The sequence below is a fragment of the Meles meles genome, chromosome 1 (genome assembly GCF_922984935.1).
Source record: "Meles meles chromosome 1, mMelMel3.1 paternal haplotype, whole genome shotgun sequence".
NCBI lineage: Eukaryota > Metazoa > Chordata > Mammalia > Carnivora > Mustelidae > Meles > Meles meles.
The window spans coordinates 192,112,194-192,128,175 of NC_060066.1; the positions used below are offsets into that span (position 1 = coordinate 192,112,194).

At 54.9% G+C, this 15,982-nt stretch overlaps 1 protein-coding gene across 3 annotated transcripts in view; it reads left to right on the top strand.

The window, feature by feature from the left end:
• The first annotated feature begins 1,842 nt into the window (after positions 1–1,842).
• TRIM62 (tripartite motif containing 62) overlaps positions 1,843–15,982 on the top strand; it is a 28,859-nt gene continuing 14,719 nt past the window's right edge. The window contains exons 1-3 of one of the 3 annotated variants that reach the window (XM_046017951.1): positions 1,843–1,904; positions 2,443–2,876; positions 14,256–14,351. In XM_046017951.1, coding sequence (XP_045873907.1) covers positions 2,469–2,876; positions 14,256–14,351 — 504 coding nt within the window. In that variant the 5' untranslated portion in view covers positions 1,843–1,904; positions 2,443–2,468. Of the gene's footprint in view, positions 2,877–12,270; positions 14,115–14,255; positions 14,352–15,982 lie in introns of those variants that run through there. The other 2 variants (XM_046017950.1, XM_046017952.1) reach the window with 2 other exon arrangements.

The following is a 15,982-nucleotide window of genomic DNA, read 5'->3' on the forward strand; positions in this document are numbered from 1 at the left end:
CATCATCAAGCCTTTTTTCATTTCGCTTCAAATCCTTAAATAATTTAGACTCTTCCCTCCTTACAAAAAAAAAAATATATATATATATATATATATATATATATATATATATATATATAGGATGCAAATCAGTGTGTTATTTGGGATTCTTTTGGCTGCCAAGTGACAACACAGTGCTATTAAACTTGCTTAAGCAATAAGGGGGACCACGTCATATATCCAAATTCTGGGCTCTGCGTCAAAGCACCAGCCCTTTTTCCCTACAACTCTCTCTGCCTCAGTCATGTGCTGGCAGCTTCCTCAGACTGGGAGCAAGTTAGCTGTTGCAGTTCCAACCATCACCACCAAACACATCCCAATCAGGAGAGGGGCCAGAGTTTGAGAAAGGGAAGAGATCTCTAGCAGAAGTTGCTTCCCCACCACAGGCTTGACCTCTGTTTTTTCAGGCCAGACCTGTATCACATGTCCAAGCCCAAACTCTCACTGGCAAGAAGAATGCATCCACTACCACAGACTTGAACCAAAAGGGACTAGAACTCCTAGAATTCCACCATGGACTTGAACTCCTAGACTGGGCTGGGGTCAACCTTCTGTTGGTCACATGGGGAAGGAACCCGCCTGAACAAAATCGGGCTCTGACTGCAAGGAAACGTGGAAGAATGGTTGTGGCATGAGTTACCAACTTATTTCTGGCGATCATGGTGGCAGGGGACCAGGTGATGATGTGAAGGGGACGTAAACAGCAGAGAAGTGAACTGTGAACTGTTTCTTAAATTGTACCTCAAAAAAGTCTAACTCCAGTGGAGACATGTCTGGAGAAGGCAGAAACGTTCAATGTCTCTGACAACAGTGATCTAAGTCTCTCTTCCCAGGTCTACAGCTTTGCTGCTGTTACTCAGTACACAGTTTAATGTGTACCAAGCACTGTGCATATGCAGACGTATCAGAAAGGATCCCTGCCTTTACCTTGCTGATGGTATAATGAGCATTTCCCTGACTCCCTAAAACACACCAGACCAAGTCATTCTTCCGCTTGAAAGCCTAGTGCCTCCAGGAAATCTTTACCGTGACCCACAATACCCTCCTCTCCAAGCCTTCCCCACCGCACCCCCAACAGTACAGAACTACTTGCACTTCCCTCAAAGTGCCCTCCCCTTTCACGCCTCTGTGCTTTTGCACCGGCTGTCCCCTCCATCTAGAAATCCCTTATCCCCTCTCCATCTGGCATACGAGATAAGGTCTCCTATTACTCTCCCTTCTCCTGCTCCAACCTTCCAACCCGCGCGCCGCTCCCCGCCCCACACACAAAATAGCACTCCGGAATGTTTGCTGAATAGAGGCTACTCCTTGGGTCAGACAGGGCTTTCTAAACTTCTCCCCCAAGCACTCCTTAAGAAAGTGAAGAGGAAACCCTGAACTTGCTGTAAGCAAGCAGGGCATTTTCTCGAGTCTATCTTTGCATTTTTATGCAAAGGTTGTATTCTATACAGATTACAGCACGCATCCTTGCTTGTTTTAACAAAAAATTCTATTTTCCCCAGATCTTCACGTCGATGATCCAGAAAGATGCTCCTTGTTTACTCGTTATCCTCTTAAATTAGCTGTCCTCACCCGCCGCAGGGACCCTAAGCTAGACGCTCATGTTGTTCTGTGTGCAGATCCTGAAGGAACAGCTGGGGTTTCGGTCCCCGGGGAGTAGGGGAACGGTGGGGGCGAAGAGGGGGTCCGCAGGCTGGAGGCCTGGCCCCGCCTCTCCTCTCCCCCGCCCGCCGCAGGGGCGGAGTCGCCTGGGCCGGGCCCGCGGGGGCGGGGAGGGAGTCACTGCAGCCGAGAGCTTGCGCTCGGCTGGTTCCGGGTTGAGACGCTGCGCTCGGACAGGAGCAGTGGCCGCTGAGCCGGCTGGGGTAAGGGGCCACGCCGGGCGGGGTCTTGGGGCCGAGATTAGGCAGCTGAGCTTACTCGCACCCCTCCTCTCCTCTGCCACGCACAACCGCGGCGCAGCTCCGCTTGGCTTTCCCCTTCCCCAGAATTCCCCATCCCCAGCTTCTCCCCCTCCCCCCACTGCACCCATCCCGGGATTTCAGCGCCCCTAAGGCCTCCGCCCCCCTCCTGGATCCTCTTCTCCCAGTACCCATCCCTTCAGACTGTCCCTTCCTCTAGAAGCTCCTTGCCCGGAGCCCCTTCCCTCAGACACCAGGGCCCCCTCCCTACAGCACCCATCGTTTCGAGTCACCCACTACCTAGAGACCACCTTCCTGGACTCGCATCCCGGCTAGTCTCTGCCCTGCACCTCTTCCTCGGGTTCCCGCTTTCCCTCCCGGATAGCCCCCCCCCCCTTCTGTAGCTCCTACTCCTGCCTCTCCCCGTCTGCTCCCCGAACACATCTCTCGGTTGCGGCCCCCAACAGCGCCGCGCTCGCTCAGCCTCCCCCCTGCATCTCAGGGCCCCCTCTCGCCGCCCCCAGCGCCATGGCGTGCAGCCTCAAGGACGAGCTGCTCTGCTCCATCTGTCTGAGCATCTACCAGGACCCGGTGAGCCTGGGCTGCGAGCACTACTTCTGCCGCCGCTGCATCACAGAGCACTGGGTGAGGCAAGAGGCGCAGGGCGCCCGCGACTGCCCCGAGTGCCGGCGCACGTTCGCGGAGCCCGCGCTCGCGCCCAGCCTCAAGCTAGCCAACATCGTGGAGCGCTACAGCGCCTTCCCGCTGGACGCCATCCTCAACGCGCGCCGCGCCGCGCGACCCTGCCAGGCGCACGACAAGGTCAAGCTCTTCTGCCTCACGGACCGCGCGCTGCTCTGCTTCTTCTGCGACGAGCCCGCGCTGCATGAGCAGCACCAGGTCACTGGCATCGACGATGCCTTCGAGGAGTTGCAGGTGAGCTGCCGGGCCGGCCGGGGGCGGGGCCGGGGGCGGGTCAAAGCTGAACCGTGGGCTGGGCCAAGTCAGAATTGCCACGGGGCGGGGCCGCCGGCAGGGTCAGGGCCCTATCAGAATTACTACGGGACAGGGACGGGGCGGGGCCGCGGCGAGAGGGCGGGGTTCTGGGGCGGGGCCTACGGCCCTTAGCACCTGGCAGAGTCGGAGACCGACCCGAAGTAGGGGTGGGTTCTTGGGGAGGGGTCACCCATGGAGTGACACGGCCGGCACCAGTGAGATCAGAGATGGCCCAGGTACGGGCTTGGGGCAGGGTTGGGGACAGGCACGAATCAGAGCTGGAGGGCCACTGTCTGGGGTCAGGGGACTGGACCTGAAGGCAGGGTCCACAAATGAATGGTTCAGGACAGAGTTGCGGCAAAACAGAGATGGGGAAGGGGAACACAATCAGGGCGACACAGGGGGCGGGGCCGCCGTCGGGGAATAGGTCAGGACTGGAGTCGCTGACGGGCAGGCTTGGGGCCGGATGGGGCGGGACTCAATCAGGTTTGCATCAGGACCTAGGAAAAGTAGCAGGACTAGGTTTCGTGGGGGCAGGCAAGGGTGAAATCTGAGAGAGTCTAAGTTATGGCCATCCAAACTGCAGAGACCGTGAGTTTGGGTGCCAAGGCCTAGGTAGGCCAGGGTGTGTGATGGGTTAAAGGGAGGATCAAGTCCAGGTACCCTAAGAACTATTTTGGGTTTAAACCAAAGGAGAGGTCAGGTTGACTGTGGGAACAGGACTTAAGATTCAAGATTTGGAGAATAAAGGCCCTGAGGTGAGGTGATTCAAGAAAAGGGAGGGGGTGGATCTCTGGGAGTCTCCAGGGGCTTTCGATGACCTCCTTGGCTCTGTTACCCTTCTCAAGACCTTTGAAGACTAAATGAAACAGTATATGCAAGGTAACCTGAGCATAGTGAACCTAGGACTATAAATGATCTCCCTTAAACCTCCCCATCTTCACTGACCAACTCCTACTCAGTTCTCAAAGCCCTGCTCAATGTCTTCTGGGTGTAAGAATTCCCCAGTCTCCCCTGGCCAAAAAAAAAAAAGAAAAAAGAAAAAGCATTAGAGCTGCATTTCCTCAAATATCCTCTGTTAATAAGTATACTGTTCTAAAAAGTAGTATTCCAAGATCAGCTATATTGGGGAAATAAGAGTATATTCTCCATAGCCCCTTGGAGGATTCTGCATGTACATTTTACATATTAAAAGTTTGGAGAAATCTTGTGGCAAAGAGATCCATTTAATGTGTTTACTAAAATGGCACCCAAGCTTATTTCAACGTGGAAGTCTAGAATCTTTTCCTCCACCTAAACCATTTCAATCCACCAGTCCAGTGTCTTTGGCCTGGGGATATCAGTCTAGCACACAGTTCCCAAAGAGCAGAAACAGTCTCTGATTCATCGTATCTATGGCCCTAAAGCCTGGCATATCCGTACTCATCAGTAAAATTTGAATAATGAATGAGTGAAGGACCGATTCTGGCCTGAGCTGGCCCAGACTGTGGAGCCTTTGGAAGCAGATTTTTCACTCATTTTTTGAATATGCAGTGGACTAATTTGGAGGAAGTGAGCTCTCTGACCCTTGGGATGCTTAAGCAGGAGCTAAATAACTACTTTCCCTTATGTTGTAAGAGGTATCCTCCCCCCCACCCTGAGTCTCTGCGAGTCAGCCTACACTTAGCAGATGCCTGTGGATGACCCATAGCCCAGGAGAAATGACCTCATGTTCACCATCTCTCCTTCCCTGTCCCTTTCATCCACAAACCAGAACTGACTCCCTCCCAGTCTGGCTTTTTGAGGATAGGGAGCAAGAATTGGGGGCTCTGGGAGCTTGCACAGGCTGGCATGGGCCCTCCATCCCCAGAGCATTTTGTGGCAAGCTCTGGTATCCCCATCTCTCCATTTCTGAAGTCACATAAACAGGGAGGGGAGAACCTTTGACATGGCTGGGTGTAGGCTGTGAGGCTTTGAAGGGACTCTGTCTGCAACCATCTGTCCAACCTCTTTTTAATATAGATGTGGAGACTGAGAGCCAGAGAGGTGAAATGACTCCCCCAAAGCCACACTAAGCGACAATGACAGCACCAGGAAGCTCCACCTACCCCGGGCCATATCCCTCCTCTACCACTTAGCCCCTCCCCTCCTCTCCCTGTCTGACCTTCTAGCTAGAGAGGCCTCTGCCTTCTGAGCCTGGGTTCCCCTGTCTGCAAACCAGGAAATCAGAACACTTGTGTTTCAGTTCTTTGCAATCCATTCCACGCCCTGGGGGAATGCTGGAGGAATTAAATGTGTATTTTCTCTAAATGTTGTTGACACACTTCTACTCCTCGGTGAAAAGAACAAGATGGCCACCTACTACCCTCTAGGGCAGTATCCTGCAGTCAGGTACTCTTGGGTTCCAGACCTTCCTGTGTGTGTGACTCACCACATCCCTTCATGGAAGCCTTGATGCTCTCTGGTCTGTAGGCTGGGGTCAAAATGGTTCTTTCCTACCAAGATTTCGGGAGACTGATCTGAGATGAACCTGCTGTTTGAGATGCTTGGCACAGGGAAGGGGCTGGGTCAGCACGCACTCCCATCCCTTGTCCTTCTACCCGTGAGACCTCATGCGCCCAGCTGGGCGAATGCCCAGACCTGCCTCTCTTGCCTGAGAGGAGGCCTTGCTCTGACGCCTCCTCTGGGCTTGGCAAGAAGGTGGCAGAGAAACATGCCTTCCTCACTCGAGAGGGGAGCTCCTGGGAGAGGTTCAAGCCACTCCCCACCCCACCTGCCTCTCTCTCCTTGTGGGGTAACATAATCAACGGAGCAGGGCTCGCTCGCTATGTGCACTGGGAATGAGGCTGAGCCTGCCTGGCACACCCCCTCCTCTCCTGGCTGCTGGTGGTTCCGTCCCCAGGGCTGCGAGAGCCTGGGCTTGGGCCCCTCTCTGGGAGAATAACAGACTCAGAGCTGGCAGAGCCTTGGAGACCTTCTGGTGCAACCCTCACTTGACAGGTGGGGCAATGGCTGAGGAGGACGAAGCGGACCTTGCCCCAGGCCCGAGGCCAGGGGAGGGCTGTGCCTGGGCTCAGCTGGAGTCTCCTCCCTTCCCACCTAGCGCTTGGCCTGAGCTTTTAGATTTATTATAAATCCTGAAGGCAGCAGAGCAGAAAGGTGAAGGACTCCCACTTCATGCTGGGCAGCTTCAATCCCAGCGCCGCCACTTCTTGGCGGTGTGGCCTTAGAAGAATCACTTCTGTCTCTGAGCTTCGAGTCCCTCACTGACGGCAGTGGGGGTGAATGAAATAAGATGACATTTGCAAGAACTCAGTACTGCACTCAGCACCTAGTAAGCACTCAGTAAATGACAGTTCTAGAATGATATCATACTGTGCCCTATTGACACTGGTGTGCAAGGCAGTCTTGTGCATTCTAGAAAGTTTAGGAGTGTCCCTGGCCCCTAAAAACTAACCGGCAGCATTTCCCACCACACCCTCTCAATCCCCCACCCTCTCGCCCCTCCCATCCCACCAAGCTGTGACAACCCAAAACATCTCCAGTCTTCACCCCATGTCCACTGGGGTCAAAGTCACCCCTGATTGAGACCCTTGTCCTAGAGAAGCTTTCCAGGCTCAGCTCAATTACCACCTTCTCCGGGATGCTTTCCCTGACCCCTGGCAGGCAGAATTGCTTTGAACTTGATTCCCATACTGGGGTCAGATCCTGGCATCATCACTGATGAGCTGTGTGTCCTTGGTCAGGTCGCTTCACTACACCAAGCCTCCACCTGCTTATCTATAACATGGGGATAATATGACCTCCCTGGGAAGGATGTTCTAAGGGTCAGGGTTACAGTATCAAATTGCCTGATACTTGCCTGGCACTGAGTCGCACACAATTTTTAAGTATCTTAATTGTTTCTGACTATAAAATTAACATAATCAACAGAGCTACATAAGTTAAAAGTCCCCCCACCATTATCTCACCCCATAGAAAAACATGGTTAGAATCGCTTTGTGATTCTTCCAGAATTTTTGTGTAGAGAGCATGTGAGCATGGGTGCACATGTGTGCGTGTTTTCATGCCTCCCCCCGCCACACACACACCTTTCTTTTTCACTGCTGAGCACTGGACCACAGAGCCAAAGGGAGGGAGGGAGCCCCCTCTCAGAAGTTTGGGGCTTCTCAGTCAATACCTACTGGGCCCTGGCGCCTTGCCTGGGACTAGACTAAGCACTTTCCTTGTATTACCTCATTTAATCTTCATAAAACCCTGTCGAGTGGTCCTGTCATTTGCTCCTTTTCCAGGCAAAGAAACAGGTTCGGAGGAACTGAGTGCCTGGTTCAGTGCTCTGGCTGGGAAATGCCAAGGGCAAGATCAGAGGCCAGTCAGACTGAGCCACTCCCCGCCTCCTTGCTGCCTCTGAGGCCCAGGTGGTTGACCCCACCTTCCCCTACCCCCCCCCCCCACGCTGCCTGTCTTTATAAATTTCAAGTACTCAACACAGGGTCAGACCAAGGACACCTTCTGTGCTACCTGATGCTCTGAGGGCAGGCGGCTGGATGTCGTCTTGATCAGACATGCAGCCGACTCTCTGGCCTGAGACCTCAGCTTCCAGGTCTCCAGAGAAGGGATCACGTTCATTCCCATCCACCCACTCCGGGCCTCATGTGACCCCTGGAGCCTTTCCCAAGGCCTCTGTCCTGCCGGGGGGAGACCGTACTACACTGGCCTTGGGTGGGAGCCCTGCCAAGCTGGGCATGGTGACCCAGAGACACCGAGACTGCTATGTGGGGAAAGAGCAGGGTGAGGGGACTGGGTTCAAATCCCACCTCCAGCTTCTTCCACCTGCGCGGAAGGCACTGCCTCCTCTCACCCTTTCCCTGTGTGGAAGAGACAAGTAACAACAAGACTGTCCACTTGACGTGTAGAGAGGGAGAGAGACTTGCTGCCTCTCCAAGTGGAGAGCAGGCGCGAAGCCGCCTTATTTGGTGCCATGGACAGGGAAGCAGCCAGGGTTTTTTGTTTTCCAAGGAAGCAGCCTCTGCTTTTACTTCTCCCAGCAGAGGACAGGATGTATGTGCCAACAGCAGCCTCCACAGAGGCGAGGCTGGCGGGGAGTCAAGCTCGGGGCTGGCTCTTGGCATCTCCACTTCCCGCCTCACAGGTGTCCGTGGCTGCCGGGAATGTTCATCCAGGACACCGTGGCTAAGCACCAGCCACGGCGTAGGAACTTGAATTTGGGCGACCTCAGGACGTTTATTTCATAGAAAGCATAGGATCAGGTAGGCAGTGACAACAAGAGAAGAACAAGTCTAAGGAGACACTAGGCAGTGAGCTAGGTGCTGTTACGGGCATTAAATGCCCTCTCCTTTCCCAGTTCCTTGTGTGGGACTCGCACCAGCACCCATTTCACAGAGGAAGACATCGAGGCTGAGAGGTTCTGTTGCCCAGGATGGAGTGGGTGTGGGACGATGCCAGAGTGGGAAGACATTGTGGACACAAGGAGCTAACACAGCCACAGCCCCCATCACCTGGGTACAGGGGCAGGGGCAGTGGCAAGGACAGCGCTTTGGTGGGGGCGCTCACTGAATCCTCGCGGCACACCTGAAAGGGGGGACACATTGCCCTGTGTTACAAATGAGGAAACTGAGGCTCAGAACCTGTACCCACTGCCATGGCACCAGGAAGTGTTGCTAGAACTGGAACTCAGGTTGTCAGCCGAGGGACAGGCATGGAGATGAGCGGGTGGGTAGTTGTGGCTGGAGGGGAGGGCATCGGGGTTCAGGCAGGAATGGGAGAGTGAGGTTGCACCGGCTGGGAAAGAGCCTTGAACAGCCCCCCATCCCAAGGAGCTTGGATTTGTTCCTGGACATGCTGGGGAGCCAGGGACAGGTTTGAGCTGGCAAGCAGGGCCTGGCCAGGTCTGCATGATGGACAATGGGCAGCTGGAAGTCTGGGAGAGCCTGGGGGCAAGGGGAGTGGCCAGGAGGCCTTTCGAGAGTTTGCTGGTGGTCCTGGAGGGGTGGGGCTCAAAGAGAGAGAGGACATGCAAGAGTTCAGGCCTGTTGGGGGAGCAGGAGCATCAGGGGTTCTGGGCGTGGGAGAGGGATGGAGAGGAAGAAGGTGGGGCAAGTTCAGCTTGCCATGTCGACACTTCTGGCATCCTTGGGTCAGAGCAGGAGAGAGAGCAGTACCGGTGCACAGAGAAGAGGAGGTGGCCTTATTTAGTCCCACCCCAACCCCATGGGTGGCTCTGATGCCCATTTTACAGATAAGGCTCCGAGAGGTGAGCCCTGAGAGGGGAAGAGGTGATCTGCCCATGGTCATACAGCTGGGATTCGAACCCAGGCTTTTCTGAGGCCAGAGTTCACACTATCTCCAATGGGCAGCACTGCTTGGTGACGGGGTTGAGAAGGGTCCCTGAAGCCTTCAGGAGATGGTTTCCTGCAGCAGCTTTGCACTCTACGCTGGGAGAGGGGTGGCCCCACAGGAAGGGCGGTCTGACCTTGGGAGTGTGGGAGACCTGGCTCTCTGTCCTCCCCCAAGGCTGCTGCCCTGGTCTGGGCCTCTCCAAACCTGCGGGGGAGGCCCAGAGCCTGTCAGCTGACATTTGCAGAATTGTCTGCTCAGGTCTGCTCCCTCTCCAAAGGGAGGCCTACAGAGCTATGGCCCCGCCTTCTGAGGGACTCCCCTCCTCCTGACAGGCTCCTGCTCTGATGGGGCCACCAGAGTCCAGCCCTCCATGCCGACCTTCAAGCCCTCCTCCACCCCCTGCTCTCATCCCAGCTAGCCCCACCCGGGCCCTTGGCCCTTCCAGCTTGACTCCACCCACCGGCCCAGACCTGGCTCCCATCACCCCCAGCCACCCCCCACTTCCTGCACACACCAGGTGTGCCCCTGCCCAACTAGTCTCTCCACCTGGGATGCTCTGGCCCCACCCAGGATCCCTGAAAGACTCCTTCCAGTGCATCCATCCAGCCATCTTCGCCGGGCTTTCCATCAGAAATAATGTCTCTCCCGGAAGCCTCAACCGGTTCTGACTCCCTGTTTCGCATGCCATTGAGATGATGATGATGACCGTGACAGCAGCCAAGAGTGACTGAGTGTCACTCTGGGCATCATGTCAGGTCGCGAATTAAGTCATTGGATCCTCACAACCGCAGACCCAACACTGGTATTAGCTGCTCTTTGCAGATTTGGAATCGGAGCTGTGTGACCTTGGGCCAGCTGTGTGATTTCTCTGAGCCTCTATTTCCCCCTCCGTGAGACGGCTGTGAGAATTGTGTGACACGCGCCTGTGAACCCAGACCTCGCCACTGCCCTTCCTCTGCACCAGCTCTGCCGCTCAGAGCTTCCTGTTGAGTGTCTCACTTCTGCCGGCACTACATTTTCCAGTTGGTTCTCCTTTGTCAAGCTATGTGACCACCGGCCGGTCAGTCCCTTTCGGTGGACCTCAGTTTCCTGTTAGATCCGGAGGGTTTGACCACACGGTTCCTGGGACTCCGCATCTGTGCCATCTGAGACACTGGCCACCCGTCCTGTGTGGCTCTTGACCACTTCAGATGCATAACCCAGCACCTCGGGGCCACTGAGGAACGGAGTTTCAGTTTTATTTCATTTCAGATCATGTTAACCCTAGTAGCCGCATGTGGCTGGTGGCTGCTGTCTTGAACAGTGCAGGTCTGGACCAAGAGACAGGGCTGGAGAAGAAGTTTGGGGCTGCAGGTAAAGGCCTTGAGTGCCACACTCAAGCTTCATGGCCGTCTTCTCAGACACCGTGGAGATCCTGCCATGGGGCACAGGGAAGAAGCATGGACAGATCTGTCCTAGAGACAAGACACTCCACTTGGAGAGTGCAGGGGCAGAGGGGAGCCTAGGGTCACAGTCCAGAAAACCAGGGCTGAAAACCGAACCGGGGGCAGTGGGTGTAGACAGGAGACAACCAGTGAGACAAACCTGATGACTGATTGCCCTCGTGGGCGGGCAGCATCAGGAGTGACTCCCAGAGTTCTTGCTTGGATGGCAGTAGGGGTAGGGGTGGCCCTCGCTGAGATGGAGACCTGGGAAGAGCAGCAAGTGTTGTGTCCCCTAACCCGATTCCAGCATTCCCTGTCACGTTAACACGTGTGTCCCTGTGTTCTCCCCAACTCAACTCATGTACACCCCTCCTGAGCCATCCCTCTGCCTGTTGCTGACCCAGCACCGTGTGGACCCAAGGAGACCTCTGCACGTGTCTGTGGAATGGGCAAAGGAAGGTTCTGTGTCTCCCAGGGTCCAAGAGGAAGAGGCAGGCCTTCTCCCCTTGTTTCTCATTCCTTGGCCCTGGAAGCAGGGATTTGTCCAGGCCTCTTGGGTGCCCTCAGTGCTTTGAGGAACTCTGCCTCTGGGGTCATTTTCTCAGAGACTCTGAGGAGCCACCTGGGGGGCTGAGTCTTTTTTTTTTTTTTAATTTTATTTATTTATTTGACAGAGAGAGAGATCACAAGTAGGCAGAGAGGCAGGCAGAGAGAGAGGGAGAAGCAGGCTTCCTGCTGAGCAGAGAGCCCGATGTGGGGCTCGATCCCAGGACCCTGAGACCATGACCCAAGCCAAAGGCAGAGGCTTAACCCACTGAGCCACCCAGGCGGGGCGGCTGAGTCTTATGTGAACCTGTGAGGACACCAGGAGGGACGACGCAGCTCATCCCTCAGCTAGGTCTCAAGCTGGGTAGCCCCAGGGCCGTCAGGGGGAGCCTGATGAGCAGTCGATCTACACTCTTCAGGGGAATGACATTTGTCTGCTCCAACAACTCAGATGCCCATGAACCTCTTAGGAATGACTGTTGGTTGTCAGTACCAGACACCTGGCCGGGCAGCCATGAGGCTGTGTCTTTCTCTCCCCCGTACAGCAGGCCTATAGGAAAGGCCCCCAGGCAGTGGTGTGCTGGAGCCGGCTCGCTCCGGTTCCTGCCAGCTGACTGTGCCAGGTATCCCCAGCCTCTGACCTCACAGACATCGCTTGATAATCAGCTCTGATGGGAGCATTTACACCACAGAAATTGGCAAATGCCATTAATCAGGGCTTCTGTCTGTCTCTCTGTCTCTCTCTCTCTCTGTCTCTGTCTCTCTTTTTTTTTTTTTTTCTTGAGGGCCAGCTTCCTAGCTCATCACTGAGCCACAATCCATCATCAGGGACCCAGGCTGCTGTCTCCTCCTACCCCTCTGGCTTCAACTTGTGCCTCCCATCTTTACAGCTGCCTCATGGCCCCGAGGCACTGGCAGAGGTGGTAGCCATCCTGTCTGTGGGAGCTCTCTGCTCTCCCAGTGCAAGCCACCCCCAGTGTCCCATCTAACTCCTGTTTCCAAGGCCGGCTCCTCCTCGTCCTGCCGCCATGTCGTCTCAGGTGACAACTCAGGGAAGAAGAGCCTTCCCTGTCCACCCTCCCCCAAACTCACCCCCATCCCACACCACTTTATTTTCTCTAGAGCACAGGCCGGAGCTGTTACTTTCTTTGCTCATTCTCTCCCTTCCCCACCACCCTGGACAGTTCCTGTGGCCATGGACTGTCTGTCTCGCTCTCCGCTGTATCCCCAGAGCCTCAGTGGTGCCTGGCACATACTTATTTAGTAAATATTTGTTGCCTGGCTAAGGGATAGTAAGCAAAGATAATTTCTGCATGCTTCCCTTAGCATGTCATCATGACCATCTTCCCATGTTGCTGCCTCATCTGTAAAATTAGTTGGACCAGATGTTTTCCAAGGGTCCTCCCTGCCCTGATGAGCTGAGTGAGTAGGAGGGAGGTAGCGGCGAACAGGTAAGTCAGCTTCTTGGCATCTCTCACAGCCCAGGCTGACTGGAAAACCCAGGTCCTGCTCAGACGCTGTTTCCGCAGAAATGCATCCACAAAGCAAACTTCCTTGAGCCCCATCTTAGTGTCAGGCCGTTGACAGGTACAGGGATAAAGAGCAGAGAATAAGGGCCCACCTCCACAGGACTCATGGGCTTATGGGGGGCGGGGAGGCGGGACACTAGGGACAGACAGAACTAGTTACAATAAGCCAAACACCCAATCCATGCAGACAGCGGGCCCTGTCACTGGGGTACCCACCTCAACACCACATTTCATTCATTTGACAAATAGTCATTGAGGCCCTACTGTGTGCTGAGCACTATTCTAAACACTGGGGATCCAACAGTGAACAAGCCAGACAAGACCCCCGCCCTCGTGATAGTCACTGTCTAGTGGAGGCCATGAGCAGGAAACACACTAACAAGCGGGCAAGAGCATCTCGGACAGCAGAAGGTGCTAGGAAGACCTCGAAACAGGATGTGGGACTGAGGGTGTCGGTGATGCTGTACGTGTGCGAGACCTCCCTGAGCAGGTGGCATTGGAGCTGATAGGTTAATGACACCAAGGAATCCCTGGGAGAAAACCTGAGTGGAGTGCGCTGGCCAGAGGAGGCAGCAAGGGCAGAATCATGAGGGTGAGAAGAGCCCATGACGGAGCAATGGGAAGAAGGCCACTTTGGCTGCAGGGGAGTAAGGGGAGAAGGATGGTGGAGACAGGTGTGGGAGGGTGAGGTGCAACATTGAAGTAGGCACCCCAAAACTCAGGGATTGAGGTGGATAATACTTAACGCAATTTTAAAAAATCAATATTAAAGCAAAAAAAAAAAAACCCATGATGAACAAAATATCAACATTTTTAAATCAAACAAAATTACTAGCAGAGTCATATTGAGCCCTAATGGAACCCGAGGGAAAGGAAAAACCAGTAATACTAATCGTGGCTCTATTCCTTCTGTTGTATATTGTGGGTTTTTGTCGCTGTTTGTCATGGGTGTCACCCTGTAGAAGATATGTCACCTGACGTCAAAATCATGGTGCAATTATGGTTTTACTCTTACTTGCTTGGCTGCATGCTTTTGGGCCAGTTTCACAAACTCTCTGTACCAATTTTTCCGAGGGAAAACGGAGGTAATAATAGTGCCTTCCTCTGTGTTACTGAGAACATTAAATGACCCCATACAAGCCTGAGAACAGCGCCAGGCCCACCCGTCGTGTGAGTCCTAGCGGAGCACAGTGCTATGGCCTTGGTACCCTTCCAAGGATTCTAAGCCAGGAGTCTCCGCCAGCAAATCAAGCGGGGCAGAACGTCGTGTGCAGGCGGGTTGGGCAGGGAGACCACAAGCTCCTAGGATGGCTAGAGAGGAGGGTGTTGCAAAACTCCCGGTAAGATGGAAAGATGAAAGCAGCCGGGGTATCTGGGAGACTTGGGGGTTGTTGAACTGTGCGGGGAGGGTGGTCTTGGGGAGGTCGCGGGAGAGCGGGGATGGTCTGGCGGGAGCCCCGCATCCAGGCCTTGTGTTCCAGAGGGAGCTGAAGGAGCAGCTTCAGGCTCTTCAGGACAGCGAGCGGGAGCACACCGAGGCGCTGCAGCTGCTCAAGCGACAGTTGGCGGAGACCAAGGTGAGCCCGGCCTGGGCGGGGACGGGGCCTGCTGGGGGCGGGGCGTCGGGGGGCAGGGCCCTCTGGGACGAGGGGCGGGGTCTTAAGGTGCCAAACCTATTATGAGAGGGACGGAGCTGGGATGGGGGTGCTGGTGGAACGGAGGCTGGGGCTTCCCTGAAAGTAAATGCGACAGGACCCACTCCTAGGACTGAGGGCAAGGATTTGGGCTGGTTCTTGGGTTTAAGGGTGGGGCCCTTTCTCCCTTCCGGCTCCCGGTGGAAGTTGAGGTGGGACCGGGGAGCAGTCCGGAGGAGCCAACCCTGAGCCTGTTCCCCTGGAAACCCTCCCAATGATTTGTGGCCCAGGCTTGGTATCACTCTCTTACACGTGGGCCGTGGGAATATGGACTCTCCTGCAAAGCAGGGTCAATCGCTGTAGTCTCTGGCTGCAATGGTTTGAAAAGAAACCTGGACCTGAGAGGGAGGCCCTGGATTCTGATCCTGTCACTAACTCATTGTGTGACTTTGGGTAAACCATACTTTTCCGGCCACCCAGTCTCCCCATCTATACACCGGAGACCCTGCCAGATTACTTCCAGCCCTAAAGTTCTGGATTCCAGGGCCTCCCTCTGAGTTCCCCCACCGATGTCTCACCAACTGGACAAGGCTTGCTTTGATTTCTGCCCTTTCTGGGACCAAGAACTGGGGACCCCAGCCCAGCTGCTAAGCTCTGCGCTGATTTCAGCCTGGCCCTACTCACTAGCAGAGGTACAGCTGCCAGCAGTAGCTGAACTAGAGCTTTAGGAATGCTCCAGACCTCTGGGGTCACCCGGGGGCCTGGAGAGGCCATTGCAGATCCAGATCTGTGCCCCAGCTTGGCCTCCAACCCGTGTGGGGTCTCAAGGAGGTCATGACAAACATTTCTTTGGAGAACATTCTGGAATGCCTGCGGGCAGGACTCTCAGCAGGCAATAGATGAGAAACAGAAGACGCTAGCCTATTTGCCTTGCACAGCCTCAGTTTCCCCATCTGCCTGGTGATTCTGCACCCTCGGGTGAAGGGAAGCAAATGAAATCTTCTATGTGAATGAAAGCAGAATATTATGGTCTAGTTTTTTTCCCCAGTGTTCTCTTCTTTCCACTCCCCATTGTTTTTCTCCACTGACCTTTTCCTCCCCTGCTTTCCTGTCCATCTGTCTACCTCTGGGGGGTCCTGTGGGGCCACCTCCCCCTCTAGTTTCTCCATCCCCGCTTCCTGTCTGGACTGGGGTGTTTATACAAGAAATGCCTATGGATGCTTTGGAGGTCATATTTCACCTGGTGCCTGACTCGGCTTTCCTGCAGCGCCTGCCCCTCCAATGGCCCGGCCCGAGGGCCTGTCTGATCTCCCTCCCTGGGCCCAATGTTTTCCTTGGTCGGTCCTGACCAAGTGATGCATTCTTGGCAGGGTGTTTTTCTGAAGCAGCCCCAGTTTCTCCGAGCCCCAGTGTATTCCCAGGGATGTGGTGGGCTGGGGTAGGGGCTGCTTTCCCAGCCACAGCACCAAAGGGATTGGGGGCTGGGTGGAGGAAGAGATGGCTCTGCCCTAGAAAAAACTAGAATAAATGGGGCCAGTTGAGCTGAACCTCTTTCTCTGGGCTGGTAATTGTGT